The 18297-nt window shown below is 42.2% G+C and overlaps 1 protein-coding gene across 1 annotated transcript; it reads right to left on the bottom strand.

The window, feature by feature from the left end:
• Positions 1-320: 320 nt before the first annotated feature.
• On the bottom strand, positions 321-18230 carry sp7 (Sp7 transcription factor). The gene is given in 2 exon segments (NM_001135118.1): positions 321-1610; positions 18175-18230. Coding segments are annotated over 2 exon segments (1284 nt in total). The 5' UTR covers positions 18196-18230; the 3' UTR covers positions 321-347.
• Positions 18231-18297: the final 67 nt, after the last annotated feature.

The raw sequence follows: 18297 nt of genomic DNA, 5'->3' as shown, positions 1-18297 counted from the left end.
AAAATACCTGTAGGGGGGGCGGTGGTAGACCAGTTAGCTCATATTTCTGAATGTGTTTTATTACAATTAGATTTTGTATGTTAATACTATAAATAACTCTTGTGCAAAGAACACAAACTACCAGGGGGAATGCATTTGCAAATATTTAAACATGATACAGAGTTTATAAACTGCCTACATTCCGGCTCAAGAGCCAAGAGTTTAGGCGCGGTCATTAGCCTATGTTTTGTCCTTCACGTTTTCATCTCTAAAAAAGGTGGCCTGCATCCAATAGCAACAGCACAGCAGCCGAGGTGTTTTATAGATGCAGCTCCAGTAGGCTGGCCCATTATCAGAGTTCTCCAGAATCATATTTCTAACAAACCTCCTTGGCCAGGGCTACCAGATGCCCTTTCTTGGCTACCACCTGCAGGTGAGCTGTCAGATAACACTATGCCCTTTTCAGCAGAGCTCTCGCCCACTGCCCCTCCATCTCCTTGAACTCCATCATCTTTTGCTCCTGGCTGATCAACATGGCTGCGCTGGTGCTTGCTTAAGTGGTCGCTGCGTGTGAATCTTTTTGCACAGAGTGGGCAAGTGAACTTTTTCTCACGTGTGTGGGTGCGCACATGGCGTTCAAGCTCATCACTACGTGTGAAACGTTTGCCACAGAAAAGCCAGTTGCAAACAAAAGGACGCTCTCCTGTGTGCCAGCGTAGGTGAGCTTTGAGATGTGAAGCTTTACCGTACACTTTCCCACAACCAGGAATGTGACAGCTGTGCACCGGCTTCCTTTTCAGACTGGCAGCAGAAGCTCCTAGCCTCTCCAGCTCTTGGCAGTTTGGACAGTCACATGACGGACGGCCAGAGTTTCCATATGATGTTCCCCTTTGGGCCTTTAAAGATCCTGGTGTTTCTAGCAAGGGGTTAGCAGCCAAAAGCTTTGGCTTGTACATTTCCGGGGCCAATGTGTGCTGGGAAGGTGACAGAAGGTGTGAAGATGGGGATGGGCTTGAGGATGGAGAGATTGAGGGAAACCCCACAGAAGGGTAAGTAGCAGGGGTAAGAGTGGTGTATTCTGCACTATACTGGCTGCTCATGCCTACTGGACTTGTTACTGGTGGCATGGAAGCTGCCAGCCCATCTGGCTGTGACTGGTTTCCTAGCCAGTTTGTATTTGGATGCATGTCCCACCATGAACCACCACTGCCTGGGGGTGAACTAGACAGAGAAGGATGATGTATGCCTGTTTTGTACCATGAGCCATACGGATGTCCCATATCTAATGAAGTGTACACACTAGGCACACACTCTGCTGGAGAGAGACTCTTGGGCTCTTGGCATCCTGAAGAGGAAGAGAAGGAATGAGAGAAGGATCCAAAGTCTCCTCCATAGTTTGAAGGTGCAGGGGGTGTCCCACACGGTGTCATTATATTGCTTCCCCCCAAGTATGCAGAAGAATATCCGTCCCCCATTAGTTTTGAGGCACTGAATTCATTGGTTTGGCTGTATGGCTTCTTCACTCCAGACTTAGATGAAGAGGTGGAATCCCTGATAGGGCTGGAACCCCCAAACTTGTTGCAAGCAGCAGTGAGCATTGCTAAAGGGCTGGAAACATAACGAGCTTCTTCCTAAAAATAAAGCAAAAGGCTTGGGGGTTAAAAATATGAAGAGGAAGATAAAAGTCCCTACAGTTTGTCTTGCTTGGGATCTCTATGCAGAAACCAAACTTATAATGCTACTACAACAAACTCCAAGGTAATCACATATCTAACAGATGGATGAACTTGTTAAGTCAAGATATCTTAAAGCCAAACAATACCCCAAATATCACATACAAAACAGCCCATATGTAAAACACTGCTTCATATAAAGGTTTTTCTTGAAAAATATATTTTTCTAGTAGTATCCCTTATTAAAAAGTCTGCCATTTTAAGTACAAGCCATCCCTGTGCCTCAAATAGGCACTGTGCTCACAAGTAGTAGTAGACAGCACAACCTTGTATTTAATTTGTAGCAGTGCAGGTTCCCCAATGGCCACTTTCCATCGGCATATCCAGGTACAAAACGATCCAGAACAGCACCTCTTGTCTTTTAAATTAAAATGCCTTTATTGCAAATTTCAGGGGCAAACAACATCAACGTTTCAGGCCATGTGTGGCAAGAGGTGCTGTTCTAGATCGTTTTGTGCTAGGTTACATCAGCCAATGGATCCAAAATCCCAATATTAAGCAGGGACGCACTGCATCCAGAATTCAGTTTGGGATTCTGAGAAGATTCAGCCTTTTTCAGCAGGATTCGGGCTAACCAAATAATTTCCACATACAAATTAGGATTCGATTCAGTATTCGGCCGAATCCTTCACAAAGGATTCGGGGTTCGGCCAAACCAAAAAATAATGGATTCGGTGTATCCCTAATTTTAAGCCCTGCAATAGGTGAATATCAAATAAAACACAAGCAACCTATTAAATAAAGCATCCACCTGTGCACACCCGAGCATATCAGAGCCATGTGTGCACTGATAGGCTGATGCAGTATATTGGTGTTTTCTTCACTGGCATTACGCCATGTGTGACACTAGGTGCCAGTCAAAAACTTGGTGGGTATTTCAGCTGGAGATGAGATGGCAGCATATGGGGCTCTATCCTTAACCCCCTGCTGGATGGGGGCAGTATTGACACCTCATAGAGCTTTGGTTACCAAACAGCTGTGTTGCCTCTCTATGGGGGCTCAATGCAGTGGCCTGGGGGCCCCAGCCTAAAGTTCATTTAGGGTGAGATTTGGGGAAATATACTTATTCCCCTGGATAATCCTGGAAGCCCAGCTGGAAGGTCAGTTGGGGTGAGATTTGTGGTGAATACATATTTTCTGCCTCATAGATATTCTTGGAACTATATGCTAGACACTGCTAATTCAATATTATCATATATCTATAACCATATTATTAGCTAAATGGAGCCCTGAACAAATGTTAGACTTCAAAGAAGGGGCTTCAACCAAAAAATAAAAAAGCACAAAACCCCCTGACAACTTGTTACAGCTGCAAAAGTACACAAGGGAATAATTTATTTAAAAAGAAGGACATTATCAGGGTATGAGTTTCCATTGTATTATAAATAAAAGTTATTGAAAGTAAAGGTGAAACAGATTTTAGTGCAGTTACATGATTTCAGCACTAATTCCAAAGACCTCTGCCTGTGTGTGCAATACTCTGCCTGCCCTGCGCTGCCTGTGTGTGCCATATTCTGCCTGCCCTACCCTGCCTGTGTGTGCCATACTCTGCCTGCCCTATGCTGTCTGTGTGCCATACTCTGTTTGCCCTATGCTGCCTGTGTGTGCCATACTCTGCCTGCCCTACCCTGTCTGTGTGTGCCATACTCTGCCTGCCCTACCTGACCTATTCTGCCTGTTTGTGCCATACTCTGCCTGCCCTACCCTGCCTGTGTGTGCCATACTCTGCCTGCCCTACCCTGTCTATGTGTGCCATACTCTGCCTGCCCTACGCTGCCTGTTTGGGCCATACTCTGCCTGCCCTATGTTGCCTGTGTGAGCCATACTCTGCCTGCCCTATGCTGCCTGTGTGTGCCATACTCTGCCTACCCTACCCTGCCTGTGGGAAGTGGACCTGTCAGGGGTTTGTTCTGGACTTGTGTTACCATTTGGAAATAGTTGTTAGAGAAGTCTCTAAGGTGCCAAATTCTGCCTGCCCTGTACTGTCTGTGTGCCATACTCTGTTTGCCCTATGATGCCTGTGTGTGCCATACTCTGCCTGCTCTACCCTGCCTGTTTGTGCCATACTCTGCCTCCCTATGCTGCCTGTGTGTGCCATACTCTGCCTGCCCTACCCTGCCTGTTTGTGCGATACTCTGCCTCCCTATGCTGCCTGTGTGTGCCATACTCTGTCTGCCCTACCCTGCCTGTGGGTGCCATACTCTGCCTGCCCTATGCTGCCTGTGTGTGTGAAATAATCAACATTTTCATATGCGTGAAGGGAAATATCCCTACAGTGAGCACCAATTATTTGGGTTTTTGCTACCACCATTAATGTGGGTATAGTCTTAAAAGCTCTTGTGATAACATGGGTGTAGTTTGAAGTGGGTGTGGTTTAAAAGGGGGAGTGATCAAAACTGGTTTCCATTATCAACCCTCCACCACTTTGGTTAGAAAAATTCTGGCCCTCGGTACCACAGAAGTTGGGCAGCGCTACTCTAGAGGAAGCATTTCCTTAGTCTTCCTTTACAGCAACGCACTCCTGTCCTGGGCACTTGTTTTCCTCTCTGCTTGGTTTCTGTCTCCTCTTCCTAATAGATTGTAAGCTCTTTGGGACAGGGACTGGATTACACTGTGTACTGAAACTCCCAGTACTGAAGTAATTAGAAGTTATTTGCCAATTCTTGCTATTCAAGTAGATGCTTTAGGCTTTCACTTGATATCCCATTGTAGAAATGCTAATTGTGCAGTTCCTGTTCTTTGTGTCTCCACACGCACTCGAATCATTACACACAGACATGATATCACAGGACTCCATAGAGCCACAAGGGCCTATCATTCTAAGCTAAATTACTCTCACGTAACTTTCCTATTTTTCTCTTCGTGTTTACAGCCTAGAAAAAATCTTTGTTAAAGGGGCAAAAAAAACTCACTCATACCCATATAGGAAAACTATACCCCTAGAATGAATGAATACCCCTAGAACCAGCAGTCTATATCATATAACATGGCCTATTAAAGAATCTTATCCAAACTAAAGCATATATATATATATATATATATATCAGTAAATATTGCCCTTTTACATCTTATCTCTTGAGACACCATTTTGTGTGCTCCCTCAGTGATCACCTGACAGGAAATAATGTAACTAACTGTAACAGGAAGTAATGTGGAAGTAAAAGACAGAACTCAAGTCAATTAATTGGCTGATGTGACCTAACATGTATCTGTGTCTTGCTTTGTTTGTGTGCACTGTGAATCCCAAGAGGCAGTCCTTGATTTTTAAAAGCTGTTTTATGCAATATATTTTTTATAGAGACCTACATTGAGAACATTAAAAAGGAGAATAAGAGAACACCTTAATCAAATCTTTGGAGTGTTACATAAAAAATTAGGCTGCTAATTTGGCCTTTCTGAAAAAAAATTAATATGGTCATATATATATTTCTAATACTATACCACAGCCTAAAGGTGTAGCATCTTTATAGTAGTAATGATACAGGTCTTCAAAGCTGTCACAGCAGCTCACCACCTTGGATTGTGTTAGGAGTGTCAGTGACACTGCCCATGCTCAGTAAGTTCTGGGCAACTGTTGAGAAGTTGAGCTTAGGGGTCATCATAAATCATCAAGCAGGAAATGAGATTTGTCTGTCCTATAAGATGATGTTACAGATTTTATCATTACATTCTGATGTTAATGGTTTCAGAGCTGCCATGTAATGAGAATATGAATTCATAATGAATTCACTTTGTATTGTGATCTTGACTGCCTTGCCTTGGGTTGGTACAGAACCCTAAAACATAATGTTCAGCATTTCAGCTGTCATCAGCTGAATCATGTAATGCAAAAATATCAAAACCCATCTGATGATTGCTGTGGCGGGTCTGTGGCAGTTAGGCCATAAGCAACTAGAAACTAACAAACAAATTTTGGGGTGTGAGAGGGTCTCCAGGTAGAGCTGGGCGGTATGACCAAAAATTTATATCACGGTATTTTTCAAAATGATATCGGTGTCACGGTATTTGACGGTATTTTTTTTTCCATGCATACCCCATTTCCTAATAAATTAGAGAATAATTACTGCAGTATTGAAAATCAGAATCAGGCAAGCGAAGGATCGGCAACAGAAAGTCGTAAGGTAAATCAGGCAGGCTTAGTTTCCCAGGCAAGGCCACAGACAACATAGCACAGGAGGAGGCGTTTGATAGCTTTAAATACCCCCCATGCATGCGCAGAACCGGCGCCGTCAGCGCGTCACGGATGTGCACGCTTTGACATGTACGTGCGCTTTGACGCACGCACACCTGGACGCGCGTGCGCAACGTCCCGTGGACAACGGGACGTGCGCGCGCACGCAAGGAGGCGCGCGAAACCGGGCCTCACGGGTGAGTACCCTGACACCCCCGTATTGCGGTATCTGAAAAATTAATATAGTTTTTAAAAAAAAACACCGGTATTCGGTATTAAACGGTATATCGCCCAGCCCTATCTCCAGGCATAACTTCTGGTTGCAGAGGACCCCACAATATGTGTGTGTGGGTAAGGGGGGGGGGTAGGAAATTCTGGCATCATAAGTGTTTTTTTTTACTCACCATATTGTAAATCTGTGAAGGCAACTTAAAGTGCTGAGTTATGTTTAATAAACAGTCCCCCATAGTGGGCTAACTACAGCCTCCACAACAGGAACAAGACGTTGCTGCCTACTTAGCCAATGGGGGAAAACAGGAAATACAGGATATTTTTCCATTGATTATATCCAAGGCAATTTGTTAGTATGGAAGGACTGATAGCAACCAATGAACATTTGCCAGCCCATGTACAAGAAGTATCCAGTTCAGTTAAAAGGTCATTATTTCAAAAAACATTCCAATGTATCTGGTGCCCACAAACCAATAGTTTCACTGGAAAGGAACCAGCTCCTGTTGAGAATACAGTGGCTGCTTTTCAGTGCATGCCCCTGTACTCCTGGTAAATCCATTATACACAGCACTGGGTACTACTTACCCTCACTTTTTCAGAGCTGGAATAAAACTGGGGAAATGTTCTCTTCCTCTTGTTTATTTCTTCTGAATACAGAAAACTACCACTGATATTCTGACCAGATCTGGCCTCTTACATAGATGAAAAAGGTTAAATAAATCCTATTTGTATCTCAAATGTACAAAACCATAATTTTCATTACATTTTGCCAACCCATAACTATGTGCAGACAAAACATACTTATTACAGTGTGTCTCCCTCTAGCCAAAAGAACACACAAGGCTGCATTTTCATATACAGGGCTGGAGTGAAACTAAATGGGGTCTCAGGGCAATGCGGGGAGGCTGGGGAATCCAATTTCAGAAAAACAATGAAAGTAAGCCTCTCCAATGGTGGTTGCAGTAGAATTTTCAGAAGCTACCAACAACCTTCAGGATATTGAAGTTGCAGTTAAGTAACAGCATCTTTGACTTGTAAAGACAATCTAGCACTAGTTATACACGCAATATGTAATTTCTACTGTGAGAAAGGGATTCCCTGCCCATATATATTCTATGGAAGCTATGTCCTTCACTTATGGGCCACAAAGCCACCCAGCAGCTTAGGCCGGGGTTAGGGAATGTAGTCCAGTCCAAGCTTGATGCTACAGGAGAGAAAGACACAAGTTCCAGTTTCAGGATGCAGACCCATCAGCTGCTGGGAAGGAGGGGAGAGGCAGGGTACTAGGGGGCCCAGTGGAGCAAGACAGTTTTAAAAGATGTTTATGAAAAATGGCTTATTCATAAAGTTTAGGGGGGCATAAAATTATGTTTCTGTGGGGTCCAGAAGCTTCTAGTTATGCTACTGTCCCTGTCCTACTCTGACTCGTGCGGTTACACTTGAACAGTTGTCCCACCACAAATCAGATCACAAAATAATTGTTCCCCATAGCCCGCGTGGCTTGTACCATTGTATAATAAGACAATGTATTCCATAGTAGTGCATACAGAACAAGCAAATCAGTTGCTAGTGCTGAAATGGAACCCCCAGGATGCCCAGCCAGCTATTAAATCCCTACCAGGCTACTCGATGATGTGCATCTGAGCCTAATGCCAGATGGGCCTGATTCAGAGGATCCGTCCCTGGGCTGGCATCAGACTTTTCCTGCACCTGCAACCAGGCCATTGTGTAGGCACACAGAGCATAATATGATGCCAAAATGCACGGGTAGGAATTTTGATGCTGAAATCCTCTCCATGTGCTTACACCTGGCCCGATGCAATGGCTCTGGGGGCAGGCACAGGGAAAGGATAATGCTAGCGTAGCCTGAGAATCAGCCTCATCTGGCATTAGCTTTACAACAGTAGGCAGTTTAATACATGGCAATGCCCTCACCTTGCCTCAGGCGGCAGTTGGTGGCCCTCTTTTTATCTGTACCGTATATTGATTGTGTAAGATAAAATATAATTTTCCACTTTTATAAAAAGAATTGTGAATCTGGGATCTATTACGAGCACCAACTCAGTTTGGTGGTTGGTGGTTGATATAAGGATTAGGTGGAGAAAGGCACCTCATTGACCCATATTAGTAGTCCTATAGTTTTTTTTTCTCTTTTTCTACACTTTCTCTGCTTTAGATTAATAGTTTATGACACATAAGTTCACATTGTCAAATAGTTTTGGAGTGCGGGCACAGTTAGTATTATTTTGCCAGTTACCAGGGGCAGCAACTAGCTGTTTCTGGTAACATTAACCAGTTAAAAAAAAAACATTAACTTTTTAAAATGGAAATTCGGCTTTTCTAGTGCAGAGAACACAATAGGGCAGCCCCCCTTGAACTGCTCAAATGCCAAAAATGTAAGCATGGAGTGGGAGGGGGAGCACTGGGGCTGCTGCCTCAGGTGGGTAATGTCCCTGGTTACATATGAAAGTGCCCACAGTCCAGGAGTGCTAATAGCAATGTTTAACCTCAGAGGCACCTCTAAACTCTAGAGCCTTATGGGTTAATTAATGCTCCCATTAGTTATAGTCCCCTTGCAGTCCTACCATCATACAGTGCAAGGTGTTTACACGAGCAGGCAGAATAGCAATCTATATATGTCTTCCTCAAATAACATTTTGCAGGAGATTCTGGGGTTTATTGACCTCAGCATACAGGCTAATATTTGCTAAGCCAGCGTCTGAGGCTGCTTATTATCCACAGAATTTCAAGCATGTCCCCATTGGTTTTATACAAATTATTTTTAAAGTTTCGTGATCCCACCCAAATGCATCTCCACCTTCAGCTAAGGAGAGCGAATTTAAAAATATCTCGGACAAATAAACGGAGCACAAAGCTCGTTTTTAACCTGCCTGGTAGGGCTTTTAACAAGATCATATGGCTCATATCATATAATGCCAGTCATTTTCAATGATAATATTATAAAATAAAATGTTTTCTCCCGTCATTAATTTCCAATATGTGAATTTAAAAAATGGTGCTTGCCATCTCCTATTGTCTTTAAGGGCTGTGACACTCGGGGACAAATCTACCTCTAAATCGTGCCGGCGACAAATCTACCTTGTCTCGGGCGACAAATCTCCCCGCAATGCCATCCCACCGGCTAGAATGTAAATCGTCACAGCCCTAAGGAATGGAGGGCAAACAGGCCTTATAGGGTCCCAATATTCAACGTATGAATGTCACAATCTCAGAATCCTACCATAGTGTTTGGCTGTAAGCTGAACATCAAATAAACAAAGGTCCACTGCCTGAGCAATACTTTCATAAAATATTATTGCTATCATCTAGCCTGCTGCTGCCATCTTGTCATACTATACCTATTCTTTAACAGTCCCCCAGGAGGTTACTTTACCCACCATTTAGTTTACCTTTATGTTAATTTTTAGTATAGAATGTCCTATTCTTAGCAATTTTTCCATTGCTCATTTTTGTTATAGTTTTTAATTATTTGTCTTCCTCTTTTTCTTCTTTCCAGATTTCAAATGGGGCTAATTGATCCTGCCAGCCATAGCAACCCTAGCAACCATCTTGCTGGCCAAAACCCCAAACTGAAGAGCATCTGACCAGGATGGAAATTGTCTCAGAATTTAATTGTCTGCATCAAACTATATAAAGGTGAACTACTCCATTAAAATTAGGCATAGGGATCAGGACAGGTACATACCTATGCCACAGAACTGAAAGACATCTAAGAGAAAGGTCCTAAAACAGAGATCAGGGATGCTCAACAAAAGTTTCTCAATTGATTTTACTGAAATAGGTTTGGCTGCTTGTCTTGATAAGTTATTTAAAAGGATGAGAGAACTTTTGCTCTCTAATATATCCAAGCATATATCTAAGGGCACAAAGATCAGCAGCATCTGACCAGCAGCAGGCCAAGCTGGGGGGCAAGGGCCAGGCTAGGGGTAGGCAGCAGAAGAGTTACATGCCTAGCAGCCCCCACCGTTGTTGCTCTAGGCATTTCCCTCCTCTGCCTACCCCTAGTTCCGGCCCTGCATCCAACTCACAAGACAGACTGGTTTTGCCAGTGGTTTCTCCAGATAGGGGCAAGCAAAACAGAGTCCTCAAACACAGTAGCCCGGGATACAAGAAAGGCTTATAGAATACAAGTTTCAGATGTTTACATATCCATTCTAAATCTGGTACATGACTCTAAATATTTACCCTCAAACCAAATGGAACCATTTAAAAACTGCCAATACCTGAAATCTAAAATAAATTGAAATTGGAAAAAAAATGTGAACGCTCACATGAGCAATTATTTTAGGCAAAATATGATGTGGAAATGTGTTTCATTTATTTTTGTCGAAAAGTCTACAGTTGTCTCTGTGTCTAGAACTTGCTAACTGAGCTGTTCTTAGCCAAGGAATTTTAAAATGATATAAAAAAGAACTAACATGTTAAGAGAAGATTGATATTTATTGGATTATGTATTGAAAATGAATGACTTTGGGAAATGTTAAAAAGGTATACATTGTGCTACTGGTCTAATCACCTATACCAAACTCAGGAGTAAGCCTGCCCACGGCCACAGTCCCTTCCCAGAGGCTATTATCCCACTGCTACTATAGGCACCATCTCTCCCTACTATACCTGCTATCCCACAGCCCCAGTCCCTTCCCAGAGGCTATTATCCCCCCACTGCTACTATAGGCACCATCTCTCCCTACTATACCTGCTATCCCACAGCCACAGTCCCTTCCCAGAGGCTATTATCCCCCCACTGCTACTATAGGCACCATCTCTCCCTACTATACCTGCTATCCCACAGCCACAGTCCCTTCCCAGAGGCTATTATCCCCCCCACTGCTACTATAGGCACCATCTCTCCCTACTATACCTGCTATCCCACAGCCAAAGTCCCTTCCCAGAGGCTATTAATCCACTGTTACTATAGGCACCATCTCTCCCTACTATACCTACTATCCCACAGCCAAAGTCCCTTCCCAGAGGCTATTATCCCACTGTTACTATAGGCACCATCTCTCCCTACTATACCTACTATCCCACAGCCAAAGTCCCTTCCCAGAGGCTATTATCCCACTGTTACTATAGGCACCATCTCTCCCTACTATACCTGCTATCCCACAGCCACAGTCCCTTCCCAGAGGCTATTATCCCACTGCTACTATAGGCACCATCTCTCCCTACTATACCTGCTATCCCACAGCCACAGTCCCTTCCCAGAGGCTATTATCCCACTGTTACTATAGGCACCATCTCTCCCTACTATACCTGCTATCCCACAGCCACAGTCCCTTCCCAGAGGCTATTATCCCACTGCTACTATAGGCACCATCTCTCCCTACTATACCTGCTATCACACAGCCACAGTCCCTCCCTAGAGGCTATTATCCCCCCACTGCTACTATAGGCACCATCTCTCCCTACTATACCTGCTATCCCACAGCCCCAGTCCCTTCCCAGAGGCTATTATCCCACTGCTACTATAGGCACCATCTCTCCCACTATACCTGCTATCCCACAGCCCCAGTCCCTTCCCAGAGGCTATTATCCCACTGCTACTATAGGCACAATCTCTCCCTACTATACCTGCTATCCCACAGCCACAGTCCCTTCCCAGAGGCTATTATCCCCCACTGCTACTATAGGCACCATCTCTCCCTACTATACCTGCTATCCCAAAGCCACAGTCCCTTCCCAGAGGCTATTATCCCACTGCTACTATAGGCACAATCTCTCCCTACTATACCTGCTATCCCACAGCCACAGTCCCTTCCCAGAGGCTATTATCCCCCCACTGCTACTATAGACACCATCTCTCCCTACTATACCTGCTATCCCACAGCCACAGTCCCTTCCCAGAGGCTATTATCCCCCACTGCTACTATAGGCACCATCTCTCCCTACTATACCTGCTATCCCACAGCCACAGTCCCTTCCCAGAGGCTATTATCCCCCCACTGCTACTATAGACACCATCTCTCCCTACTATACCTGCTATCCCACAGCCACAGTCCCTTCCCAGAGGCTATTATCCCCCCACTGCTACTATAGGCACCATCTCTCCCTACTATACCTGCTATCCCACAGCCCCAGTCCCTTCCCAGAGGCTATTATCCCCACTGCTACTATAGGCACCATCTCTCCCTACTATACCTGCTATCCCACAGCCACAGTCCCTTCCCAGAGGCTATTATCCCCCCACTGCTACTATAGGCACCATCTCTCCCTACTATACCTGCTATCCCACAGCCACAGTCCCTTCCCAGAGGCTATTATCCCACTGCTACTATAGGCACCATCTCTCCCTACTATACCTGCTATCCCACAGCCACAGTCCCTTCCCAGAGGCTATTATCCCACTGCTACTATAGGCACCATCTCTCCCTACTATACCTGCTATCCCACAGCCACAGTCCCTTCCCAGAGGCTATTATCCCCCCACTGCTACTATAGACACCATCTCTCCCTACTATACCTGCTATCCCACAGCCACAGTCCCTTCCCCCTTTGTCACTAGGCAAAAAAATGTCTCTTAACATATTTATACATGGCAACAGACTAAAACAGACTAACACTGAGGCATCACCACCAAATTGTTTTATGCACAATTAAAGGAAATGTAATTCTAAGCAACTTTTCGATCAACATGAAATTTGCAGAGGTTAATAAGTTAATTGCCATTGTAATTGCTACTGAAAGCAGTACAGGTAAGGGACCAGAATGCTCAGGACCTGGTGTTTTTGGATAAGGGCTCTTTCCATAATTTGGATCTCCATCCCTTAAGTCAACTAAAAATAATTTAAATATTATTTAAACACAATAGGATTGGTTTGTCTTTAATAAAGATTAGCTACTGCTTTGGGTAGACACACGGAGCTACTCAGTAGCAGCTACTTGTCATGGCTACTAAACGCCCAAAAATCCCCTGCCATAGACAATAGCCATAGACAATTATCAATAAATGATCACCATTGTCTATGTTAGTAGCCACGACAAGTAGCTGCTACTAGTAGCTCAGTGTGTATTCACCCTTTATAATGACAGAGAAAATGTAAATCATTTTTTCAATTTTGAATTATTTGATTAAGATAGAGTCTATAGGAGATGGCCTTCAGAACTTTATGAATAACAGTTGATAACAGATGATATTCTCTGCACACCTAGTTTTGTCCCCTGAGACAATGTAGCAGAAACCAGTCATTTAACAAGGATAAAGGACTTATCTACCAGAACCAGAGAACAGAAAGAGAACACATAACTCTGAAATTTAAAATAGCATTTTCTTTCATTATACAAAGATGGCATGGAAATGGTGGAGATGCCCTTTAACACACTCCATTTTGCTATTGGAGTAGTGTAACACCTGTCACCCCCTTCTGAAGTATTAGGCCCCGATCACACAGAGCATTCCCTACACTTCTTTTCGATACGCGTCAAAGCTTCGATTGTCAATGCAGCTACAGGGTGAGGTGTATTACAGAAGATCCGCTTCTCTCTGCCCGACTGAAAACCGCAAGCGGAGAAAACCGGAGGAAACACCCATGAACCCTCTAATGCAGCAATTCTCAACCTTTCACAGGAGTCACCGATGGTTTTATGAATAATTTTATGGTTGGGGGTCACCACAACATGAGGAACTGTATTAAAGGGTCGCGGCATTAGGGATGTTGACAACCACTGATCTAATGCAAAGGAAGTTTCTGGTGAACTGTTGCTTAAGGGGTTAATGAAAACAGCCCTACAATTATACTTGGCCATACAAACACACACACATATAGGGTGAAATAGTCTTTTCACTCTTTGATAAATACACTCATACAGATCCTATACAAGTGAAAGAAAGTGGAGGAATGTTCCTCTCTGATCTGATCTGGGGAAATGTATTAAATTTTATTTCACATTTAGATAAAATCCCTCATAGAGAGAGAGAGAAACAAACAAGGTTTTACTTAGTTTAATAATTTAGTACAGGTATAGGACCCGTTATCCAGAATGCTCGGGACCAAGGGTATTCCGGAGGAGGGGTGTTTCCGTAATTTGGATCTTCATACCTTAAATCTACTAAAAAATCAATAAAACATGAATTAAACCCAATAGGATTATTTTGCATCCAGTAAGGAATAATTATATTTTAGTTAGGATCAAATACAAAATACTGTTTTATTTTTACAGAGAAAAAGGAAATCAATTTTAAAAATCTGAATTATTTGATTAAAATGGAGTCTATGGGAGACAGCCTTTCTGTAATTCGGAGCTTTCTGGATATCGGGTTTCCGGATAAGGGATCCCATACCTGTAATAACTTTGCCAGCATTTGTCTCTAAGGCCTACAACATGCAGCTCTTTGCTTTATAGATGGGTAGCTCACAAGCAACTGCACCAGGTTGCCCTTTTCTGAAAAAAAAAATACCAGCCTTCCTATATATTTATATTTGTTCCCTATTAATAACATTGGCATCGAGCATGATCGTTACTGGCCAGGTGGGAACCCTAAGTGCACCCGAATAACTTCTTGCAGATTGCAACCAAATGTGACAAACGACAATTACACAAGAAAGGGATTAAAACAAGGCACTTGATCTCTGGGAGCATTTGGGTTAAATTGGCTTCTGCCTTGTTCTTCCCTTTGAAAACTGTCCTAACCACAGAGTTAGAAATATATTCCCCTTAGAGGATTTGAGGGGGGAAAAATATAAAATAAACTTTGTTGTTTCCGGACCCAAAATCCCATTCTGGTTAAATCCGCAACTGAGCCCTTATTTCTGGTTGAGAGGAGAGACAGGATTCTATGATGGTAAATAGTCTTTGAAAATCTTAACTCTGCTGGATCTGGAATACAGGCAGGGACTGGGCTGGGATCCTGAGTTCCTAATAGCGCCTGCCCCACTCCCCATGGCTCTCAAATTAAACCAAATTCTCTTTAAACTGGAAAGTAACAACTGGCTTTAGTACTTGTTAAAAAAACATTTGTGAAAACATTCCGACAATTTTATTTTTAGAGTAAATAGATTTGGTTTTAATGTGCCTGATGAAGCGGGGCTGCTAGAGCAGTTAAAGGGCTAATTCACCTTAAAATTAACTTTTAGTAGTATTAAGGCAGCAGTATCCTAGGACAATGTGCAATTAGCAGTAGGAGTAAGACAGAAAGGACATAATAACAATAAAATAAACAAGAATAACAAAGAAAATCACATCCTTACAGTTGATATGGTTTTTTTTTGGTTGCTGGGATCAGTAACCCCAGCAACCAGACAGCATTTTAAATGGCAGACTGAAATTTGTCAGAATAGAAAGGTTTATTATTCTAAAGCACATGAAATAAATAATGAAGACCAAATAAACAGATACCCATATATCGTAGAAATAGCAGTTCATGTTAAGGATGTCCAATGTGTGGCTTCTAATTGTCTTACTATAACTTCCAGCACCATTAAACAACCTTTCGCTCGCAAGGGACTCTGGTTACAGGGTATAAACACTAGTTCTACTAGTTATTGTCATAGAATTAGGTTACATTAAATATATATATTATATACCCACTTAAATTGAAATATACACAGTTTAATGGTACAGGTATGGGACTCTATCAATTTTTTCTCTTAGTAAAGTGTGCAGACCCAGCTTTATTTGCACCTGTACTGACTGTATATTGCATCTCAGCAGAATGTCAGCGGAACTGAACCCTAATAGCCATAAACAGATAGCAATGTTCTGCTTAAGTCTTTAGAAAATGCCCCTCACAAGGTAAGCCATATGGCAGCTCTTGTTCATATGAAGATATACACAAACTTGGAAGAAATACTCTCAGCACAAATTATGTATGTATTCAACTACTAGAATGCACAATGTTTTATGGCGCCAGATAGACACTGGGCTCCATAAATACAACTGAATTGCTATGAATTATTAAGACTTAGCTGGAAGGAGCTGCTTCCCCAGAAGAGCTGACAATTAGTCTTGCTTATTTATACTAAAGATTTAAGTCTGACTACAGATGAACTTTGTAGCGTAAGCTGGATGCGAGTGCTTGGGTTGGTTTAGCTCCATGTGCATCCACTGAAATCAAATGAGCGTGCCAAGAGTGCAGTCCAACACACTCAGATTCAGCCAGTCACACCAAACAGCAGCAACTCTGGTCCAACTGCCTGTGTTCAACTGAACATATGGGACTTGAATCCAAGTTTAAAGTGCAAGGGAGTGCAAATACAATTTACACCGGAGCCAGCTAGGTCACCTGAAAGGAACCTAAGTCTGCAGAGCAAAATACATTTACCAACCCCAAGCCTATAACTAGGGTTTAGTTCTCTGGAGACCAGGCACCCCTATGCACTTAGGTTTAGAGATAGCAAACCAACTGCGGCATCATGCTATGTCTTTAGATTAATGAGTGTAAATTAAATCTGTAGATATTTGCATTCCTGGGCAGTTTTCAGTAATTGTGAGACAATGTCCAGCTAATAAGCTGTCAATCTGTCAATTTAGAATGATACCCCTTGCTCCCTCCTCTTGTATTAGTAATCACATGTACAGTATTTACAGTATTTATAGAACACAGGTCAGACTTTGGTAATAAAGGTCTGATACAGGGCTGAGCTCTATGGATAGACAGATAGAAATATAAAGATCTATATATACACACACATATATATTTATATAGAGAGACATACACATGGTAGATAGATGATAGATAGATAGATGATAGATAGATAGATAGATAGATAGATAGATAGATAGATAGATTAGATAGATAGATGATAGATAGATAGATAGATAGAAGATAGATAGATAGATGATAGATAGATAATAGATAGATGATAGATAGATAGATGATAGATAGATAATAGATAGATGATAGATAGATAGATAGATGATAGATAGATGATAGATAGATAGATGATAGATGATAGATAGATAGATAGATGATAGATAGATAGATAGATAGATGATAGATTAGATAGATAGATAGATAGATGATAGATAGATATTTGTAGATTTGTAGATTGTAAGCTCTTTGTAGATTGTAAGCTCTTTTGGGCAGGGCCCTCTTCACCTCTTGTATCGGTTATTGATTGCTTTATATGTTACTCTGTATGTCCAATGTATGTAACCCACTTATTGTACAGCGCTGCGGAATATGTTGGCGCTTTATAAATAAATGTTAATGTAATGTAATGTAATAGATAGATAGATAGATGATAGATAGATAGATAGATAGATAGATAGATAGATAGATAGATAGATGATAGATAATAGATAGATGATAGATAGATAGATAGATAGATAGATAGATAGATAGATAGATAGATAGATGATAGATAATAGATAGATGATAGATAGATAGATAGATAGATAGATGATAGATAGATAGATAGATAGATAGATAGATAGATAGATGATAGATAATAGATAGATGATAGATAGATAGATAGATAGATAGATAGATAGATAGATAGATGATAGATAGATAGATAGATAGATAGATAGATGATAGATAGATAATGGATAAAAATACACACACATATAGAGACAGACAGAGATACATAAACACACATATATATAGAAATACAGACAGACAGAGAGATATATAAATATACACACACACACATATATATATATATATATAGACAGACAGACAGACAATAGATAGATATATGATAGATATTTGATAAATAAAGATATATACACACAATTGAAAACACCCCTTCCAATTACGATGTCCCAAGAAATCCACACATGGAAAGGATAACTTTCATACCGAGAAATCACCAAGCTTAAGCTACAGTATCAGCTAAAATAGACAAACCACATCCCCACACAGATTTTACCACTCATCACGATCGAACTGACTGCTCGGTCGAGCCCGGACTGTACCTGAGCTCAAATAGAGCGCAAATGGGGGGACACTGACAGCCTTGCATAGTTACATAGCAAAGCCAACAAGTCTCAGTGAGCTCGACTTAATTGCCCTTTTGCACATAAAGTAGTGAAAGTTATTCCCCTGTAGCAGATAAGCGATTCCCCTCTAGCAGCAGCAGCAGCAAAGCGCTTTACCTCTAGCATGGGAGAAGCCATACCCCTCCTGTGTGTGAGTGAGCGCTCCTGGAGATGTGACTGTTCGGGCTGCCGGGTCCTCACACGGGATCTTGTGATCCACCCCCAGCCCCGGGGCTTATC

Source organism: Xenopus tropicalis, chromosome 2 (genome assembly GCF_000004195.4).
Source record: "Xenopus tropicalis strain Nigerian chromosome 2, UCB_Xtro_10.0, whole genome shotgun sequence".
In the NCBI taxonomy this organism is placed as follows: Eukaryota; Metazoa; Chordata; class Amphibia; order Anura; family Pipidae; genus Xenopus; species Xenopus tropicalis.
Note: the sequence above shows the minus strand (reverse complement) of the source record. Positions and strands in the feature narration are given on the sequence as shown.